The 8535-nt window shown below is 33.0% G+C and overlaps 1 protein-coding gene across 1 annotated transcript; it reads right to left on the bottom strand.

Annotated features, from left to right (window-relative positions):
* Positions 1-868: 868 nt before the first annotated feature.
* LOC117106587 (apoptosis-inducing factor 2-like) lies at positions 869-8482 on the bottom strand (the record flags this gene model as incomplete). The annotated part of the gene is given in 5 exon segments (XM_033247972.1): positions 869-2904; positions 3527-3727; positions 5301-5447; positions 5954-6155; positions 8238-8482. Coding segments are annotated over 5 exon segments (953 nt in total), but the record flags the coding sequence as incomplete, so codon positions are not given.
* Between the last annotated feature and the right edge of the window lie 53 nt (positions 8483-8535).

The raw sequence follows: 8535 nt of genomic DNA on the forward strand, positions 1-8535 counted from the left end.
AAATAATTTTGTTAAAAGTTGAAATTGATTAAAATAACAGACAATGTCTAAAAAAAAAAACAAAAAACAAAAAAACGATCGAATATCGTTGGTTAAATTTATTTTAATTACATATTTTTGTTAATTACAACATACGCCAGTAAACAAGACATCAACATAAATTACTGGTTTTTATATATGCAATATTTGAAATAAAGTTTGAATATAATAACATTTTAGAATAGCAAAATCTTTTACTTGAATAAGAAAAAATTGTCCAGACCAGACCAATTAACGGAGTAACTTTGAGGTAGCTAGGCTACAGTTTTTGCATAAGATATCTTTTTCGGGAGTGGGATCCAGCCAGGTAAGAAAGTGGGGGGCGTGAATCGAACTGAGGGAGAGTCTAGGCATAGAGCCGTAGGAAGCGCAACGGGCAAATCTCACTTATTGCTTCTGGATTGATGTTTACTATTTTTTGCATGGTAATTTTCTGATAGGCCTAAGCACAAGAAATAGAGAGGACGTACGCCCCTTCTAATCCGCCACTGCCTTCTCTCTTATTCTTTTGCCAAACATAGGCCTACACGTAACAAACAATTAAATACGATTTGAACCGATTCTTAAATGTCCTGAATTTAAGGATTTTTGTAGTAAAACAGTGGGGTTTTTTGAATAAATTAAGTTATTTTTAATTCTAATTAATGACTTTATTAAAACGTCTTAAAACTTGTGTACCGGTATTTTCAATTAACATTTATTAAATTATGTATTATTTTAGATTGAAAATTTAAAATTTATTAAGTTTTTCTATTGTATATGCGGCATATGATGATGTTCACTTGAAGAATGACGACTGAATTAAAGAAAAAAAAACATCAGTTTGGTCTGTAAGGCGACTTGATAAAAATTTTAATCATGCAAATAATAAAGATAACAATGTTCTTCAACAGTAAAAATTTCTATATTTTATAGCTGTTGTTAAACTTCCCACTACAGTATTTTTATTGAAGAACTATACGAGGTAGGCAATTAAAATAGATTCTAGGGTTCATATTTTCTATATTATTGCAAACAAAACTTTTACAGGGTCTAGTAATAGTGCCTTTGTAGGGTGCATTGGATTAGAAACGTTGTTCTTTGGTATCATTTCGAAGGTGTGTGTTACATCTAATTTACTATTTTAATACATCAAAATGGTATACACACATTGTGGATCCAGGCCCAAAACTACAGGTACACAGCGGATAGTTAGCCTCCATTTTGAGGATCTATTTCAGTAATTTGACAAATTGAGTTATAGCCTGGGATCGATGCTTAGTGTAATTGACGCTGGCATTTTTATGCTATCAAACTTGCGTCCATTTGTTACTTTACTGCGACATCACAAACGCCGCTAGGACTAAACGTTATAAATTTGTCTCTAAAAAAATACTGCCATGATCATAATTTTTATTTTAGTAGTTTCATAAATTTATATATTTGGTCAATTTCATATTGCATTAAATTTGCTGATGCATACATTTGATAAATAGTATCGTCCAATTAGGATTTTAAACAACAGCGTAAGGTTTACTCCATTTATATTTCTTGTTAACACATTAAATTACAGTATTTATCCTCTTTATCATTATTTTCATTATCCTCATCCTTAACATTCTTATGACAACCTACTATCAGGATAGCAATAGTTTTATTTCAGATGTTTTCTCGCATTTTTCTCTCTTTTAAGCCTATTAGAATTTCACCATGATTATTTTTATTAGTCTAATAATTGTTAATCACTTGAGAAAAAAATGTACTCATCATGATTTGAACCCAAGACCTTCTGATTGCTGCTTGGGTGCTATACCAACAAAATGCTACACCATAACCTCTATGTGATTTTCCAGTGATAGACATTTCTCAAGGAACAGTATACTACACAATCTAACAATAAGCAAAAATCAATTATATATTTCAACTTAATTATGGGACTTAATTAATGTAAATAAACCATCACCCCAAGTCACTGCCTATAGATATTATACTTGAAGAATTGATGCAATCCTTTTTATATCTGATTTGATTCTAAAATCAAATTACAAATGCACTAAATGCATCAAACTACTTTGGTAAAAATTCTCTACAATTACACAATGTGTATTTTTACTTTTCCCTAATATGTTTCTATCAGTCCAAAAATGGGTGGGAAAATGGTGGATAGAGAAGAACAATAGAAGTAAACTTGTGAAGGAATAGAAATGAAAACTTAAAAATGGAACATACAGAGTGATTAAGAATGAGAATATTGTTAACTTTTACTTTCTGAGCCATAGCTAAATTACATCATTAAATTATATCATGTGAAATAGCATATGAGAATATAGAGATGGGAGGAAAAACAGCAAGAGAAAGGAAAAGGTTTACCTAAAAAAATTGAGGAATAATGGTTGTAAACCGGGAAAAATCATGGACATAGACTGGGATAAAAATGACCATAGATTTTCAGTGGAATATGGATTTAGATTTGCCTTCACAATTTTCGCACCCCCACCCCAGTTTAAAACCAGCCTAGTTTAAAACCAGCCTACAGCTCTGACAAAAATATTTGAGAAAGAAAAAAATGGGAATAAAAATTATATTTCGGAATCATTTAATATTAATTTGGCACATTTTTCTTCTTACTAATCTGAATTATTCCACATTAAACACAATGACATGTAAAAAATATGTTGTCCAATGCACCACTTCAAAAGACTTTTGCCCGGCCCATTGCCATGGTGATTTATTCTTTTGGTGGAGTTTGTTTCATCGTTCCCCAAGTCTGCTTTGTAAACACATCCTTACTCTTGACGAACCGAGCAAAGAAGGCACCTAGGACCCATGTTCCGTTTTGGAGTGCACCGCCCTCTCGACCAATAGACAGCGCCATCATCATTCCTCCTGTAATTCCAATCACAATTAAAGATAAATTAATATATTTCATACACCTTGTTAATCTTAAACAAAGTCTTGAATTAAACCCAAAATATGGCCTTATGAATGATTTGCAATTGTTTTGGAAATTAAACAATTTATCATTTACTTTTCAATGTAACAGACTACCATTTATCAGAGAACGAGGATTTAAGCAAACTTATATTTACTCCAAGCTCCCCTGAAAATAAATATATTATTTTCAATGATCTTGAAATTCATAATGTATACCAAAAGCATAAAAATTTTGGTTTACATAAATTTTCATTAACACAGGCATGTAATGAATTTAATGAAATTTGTAGTACTTTTTTACCATCAAAAGTAGAACACTACTCATTGATTGCACTTTTTTTAAGGCTTGAAATTTTAATATCTTTCTATATGGTTTATATTTTCATTATGTTTTCATGTGGCTTTTATTTTTGTTGCATACTCTATATGGGAGTTGAGCTCCTGTTTCAAAAGAGATACAATAACATTACTATTAAATAATGGATAAGTTAACATAAAGTATATTTCCATTGTGTTAATTTTCTATTTTGTGCATAAAGGTCCCGATGGTAAATGCAAATTTAGAGCTACTTACCTGGTTTATAAGGTTGCACTTGCTTTCCGCTGTCAATAGTTTCTATATTTTTGGCAAGGTATTTTGCCTGGGTCTCTGCTACATGCGCCAGCTTAGCACGTTCCTTATTATTGCAGTCACCAATTGCAAAAACGCCATCACAGCCATCGACCTGAAGAGTTTCGTTCACATTCAAATAACCATTGCCATCCATCTTGTTAGCTTAAACAAAGCAAATTCAGAGTAAACATAAGCACACTATGCCGCACACTATAAATATTGCGTTTGATGGTTAAGTAGAGTATTGTTAGACTTCTAATAGATATATATGGGCATAGTTGGTGGGTGGGGGGAGGACGGGGACACCACATTATATCGGTCATATATGGCTGTGATTAAAAACATCATGCCCATTTGGGCAAATGGATGGTGGTTAGATGGATTTATTTGGAGTAAACACCGAGGAAAACACACAAAAGTGTAAGAAGACTTTTTTCCAGTGGGGTCCTTCTGGTGGTGATTGGGCAGACACACCGGGAGACAATTCCCCTACTCTTTTCCGAATAGCGTACTGCATTCTTTACCGTGCACACGAGCCATAATGAACACTGGACCAATTGCTTTAAACGTCTCATCCAAAAGACGGTGCACAATCGTAACTTACATTTCAGCATTTCTGCTGAGACGAGACACAAGGAGAACAGCGACGGGAATTGAACCGGGGACCAAGAGATCTCCACAGTTCAGCGCACACACAGTGGCCACCACCAGTTTAGCCGACTAAGCTAAGCTGAATATTTTATCCATAAAATCTAATGACATCCAACTTACTTTTTAAAATTATTTTAAACATGTTTCTGACTGGCTGAATGAGAATGAACTCTCTTTACTGTAAATATTGACAAAACTAAATCGCTTTTCTTGGTTCTAAGAAGAAATTACATAGTGCAGCAGATCTTAATATTAGGATTAGGGACTCTGCCATACAAGACGTTAACAGTTTTAAATATCTTGGCATCTGGTTTGATCCATCGCTTGTCAATATCCATTTTGACAAAATGTGTTGTAAAGTGAGTGGTAGAATTTTTCTTCCAAATAGATTACATCAATATATTATACACTTTTACTTCAGTTGACAGTGTTCCTAACTATTCTACCAGATCCTGTTCTACAGGAAACTTAATTTTGTCAGAACTGAATCTGGTAGAAATATTTACTTGTAGGGGTTCTCAAATTTGGAATGCGGGAGGTAGGTACAGTAATCCTTTTCCATCATTCTTATATTTTAATGTTTTTTATATTCTCTGTTGTTTCTATTGTGATTTTAAAGAAATTTTTAAAAAATAAATAAAAAATAAGCTGCTTCCTCATAAAGCACATTTGTCACAAAAATTCACAATGTCGACAAAACTTGTAAAATTAGCAATTCAGGTAGTAAATGAAAAGTAGTTTATTGGGAAGGTAATCATATACATTTTGAAAGTGTAAAATAATTTTTTTCCTAATCAGTGAGAAATGTACAAAATGGTCTTTGCTTGTGGAAATTGTCAGTGCACAGTCAATAAAAAAAAAAAAAACTTCATACCCATTGGTCCAGAAACCCATATAAATACAAATTTAATAAAAATAAATACTCTGAAAATCGGTATTTTGAATTCTATGTGTGTGTTTCTATGGCACAATTCCCTCTAAGTCATCGCAAGGATCAAATATCCGATGAGCGCAAGGATCAAATATCCGATGAGCGGTAAGAAGACGTCAAACCTTACTTTCACCTGTCAATGTACATACTTACCCAAGCTTATACCATAGGCACTGGTGTTGACCTTCAGTCCTGTGCATGGTACCACTAGGTCAGCTTCTATGCTCGATCCCTTGTCTGTTCTGACAACAGACTTTTCTGCTGCTGTTGGGAGCTCTTCCAGATTGGTTACTCTCTCTCCTAAAAACAAAAAATTAATAATAAAAAAAAAAGGTATGACTAATGTATTTTAACTGTTTATTATATTTATAATAGTAGTAATAATAATAATAATAATAATAATAATAATAATAATAATATAATAATAATAATATAATAATAATAATAATAATAATAATAATGATATGTTGGTATTTATATAAAATACAAAAGTAGCATTTAACATTATTACATCAGTCTATTGAACACACAAAGCTAAATTTCCATGCTATCGCTGACAGCTTTCGGTGATGAGGATTGGTTGTCGATTCGGGGTGCCTCCCCAACGTACAACAATTGCACTGAAAACACTGTAGCGACAGTGTAGTGATCTTATGAAAACCAGGCTTAACTCCTTGGGGGAGTATTTCATATTACCATTATTTTATCAATGTGTGATTGATAAAAAAAAAACGTGTATTTAACATATTTGATAATTTGTTTTGTAAATAAACTATTAAAATTTTTTTCTCAAATTCAATACCTACCCAGAACAAGTTTGACTCCAAGAGTTTCAAGCTGGTCTCGTACGCTCTTTGTGAAGCTGTCAGCATTCATCTCACTGACAAGTTTTTCACGTGGGTGAATCAGATACACCTCTTTGCCTTTTAAGTCGGTCATTATCTCACCAGCAAGTTCAACCCCTGCTGCACCGCCCCCTACTATCACAATCTTAGTAGAGGCGTGAATCTAGCAATTTAACATAAAAAATGTATATCCAGTTGAGTTTGAAATGTGATTGTTGTATTTGACAGACATAACAAGAAGGTTCATTCTTTGGACAGTAGAACCCATATTAAGGAGACACCTTTGGGACCAAAATGTTTCCCCTTAATAGGGGTGGCCCCTTAATAGGGGTTGGCCATAGTGAGATATACTTTCCCTCATTTTATTGCTGAAAAAGTGTCCCCTCCCCTTAATAGGTGTGTCCCAAAGGAGGGGTTCTATTGATCTATTGATTCCTTATGAAAGTTAAGTAAAGAGTAAGTAAAGGTGGAGATAGTTGGCAATCAGCAGGCTGTTACATTTTTGTATGCAGCAAATTGACCTCTTATTCTATAGGTCGTCACCGACACCACGAAGTGCCACAAACCTAAAAATAACGTATAGTCCTGAAAGCTTGTGATTGGTCAATTGTTAAGCAAGATTGACATTCAGAAATGTCTATTAGCCAAAGGTTATTTGATGCCTGCAATTTAGTGCTCTCATGGCCAAAATTCTGATTGTTTTTAATGCATTTTAATACGCAAATTACTTTTTATTACCATCTCTTCAGTATACCACTTTGAATGTATAATTTGAACAATTGAGTGTTGTTGCACTTATTCTTAATATATATTTCACAGTATTTATATATGATTTATGGTGCACATATTCATAAGAACTGTGTGGTGCTACAGCCAATATGTTAAGCAGGAACAAAATTAATAAAAAAAAAACGTAGTACAAAGACTGACTTTGATGTCAAAAATACACAAGAAATCTGAATAAACTACAGTAAGGCAAAAGAAATAGTGAGTCAGGAATAGGCAACAAACCAAAGGCACTACACTTTTTTTTTTTTTATAAAAACCAGTAAAATTTTGCCCAGGCTCAGTGTTCTTATTTTTTTGCCAATTTCAGGCTCCAAATGTTCTTATTTCGTTCTTATTTTACACACTTTTCAAACATAGAAAATTAATATTATTGTACAGCACTATACACTGTACTGGGAGGTAAAAACGGCCTTGCAAAAAATGACCCCCCCGAAAAAAAAGCCCAGAAAAAAATTTCCCCACAAAAAAAGGCCCCGGTTAAAAAATTGCCCAAAATGGGAGGTAGGTACACCTACTGACTGTATTTTAGAGGGTATTACATAGTCACACCTACTGCACATAAGGTACAGATATAATTTTTTAGTTTTTCTAGTTTGACATTCTACCTCAGCCTCAATTTGTTCTTATTTTGTTTTGTTCAAGCAATTTCAGCCTCAGTGTTCTTATAAAATGTGTTCTTATAAAAAAAAGAGTGTAGTATGCAAGTCTGGAAAAAAAATTATGCCTCTGACCATAAAAATTAAAATGCCTCCATTCCCGCAACAAGCAAAAACAAGAATTGTTGATGAGGATGATGAAAGAAAGATGAATAGCATTGGAGTTGCAACCATCTATTATACAAAACCTTTCATATTATTACAGGATATAGCATTCTATGCATATTATTAACCTAAAAAACTAGTGGATAATGTTAACAGCTTGATGAGAAAAAACAGGAAGGTAGCTTGACCTAGGGTCAGGTATGGGGTGAGAGGTCATGGAAGTGGGAGAGATGAATGAAGCTGTTTATTTTACCTTGTTCTGTAGATTAGTTTGTGTAAAGTTCACCGATAAGTGTTGCGGGACAAATTGACATGCCCTAATTTTTACATTTAAATCAATCAAATAATTCTAAAATGATTTATTATTCTGAATTATTATTGTAACCAGGAAGTATAACGTTTCTTATACTCCTATAATCACATTTTTTGTTTACATATTTTTTAATTCATTATGTAACATAACAAACCAGGACAATGTATCAAAGGTAAAATAAACCATTGTCATCGATCCAGTGTCTTACAATGGTGCTCTTGTCAAAGAGCCCATTGTAAGAAGCTCCTGTATCACATTTAATTTTAATAATATTATTATAAAATAATAAAATTCATTTTCATAATTATTCTCATCATCATCACCATCACCATTACTTACTAATCATAATCATTATATAATTCTTTTGTATACACTGACTTACCTCTTCCTTCAAGGAATCAAATTTGCTTATAATATCCTTGTTATCAACACTTTTAGTAACTTTACATGGGAATTTCCCTGTTGACCCTGTTGCTATGACGAGGTAGTCGTATGGAACGCTTTCGTATCGTTGACCGGACTGCATTGTCACCACCTTATCCTGCACATTTATGGATTTTACTTCTCCTCGTTTGAAACCATCTCCAAATGTGGGTTCATATGGTATAAATGTCTTCTTTGCAAATCCTAAGTCAAACAAATTAATAATATATTTTGGTTGTTTCAATTGTATTATAAAA

The sequence above is a fragment of the Anneissia japonica genome, unplaced genomic scaffold, assembly GCF_011630105.1.
Source record: "Anneissia japonica isolate Jap-2015-1 unplaced genomic scaffold, ASM1163010v1 scaffold287989_len141851_cov153, whole genome shotgun sequence".
Lineage (NCBI taxonomy): Eukaryota > Metazoa > Echinodermata > Crinoidea > Comatulida > Comatulidae > Anneissia > Anneissia japonica.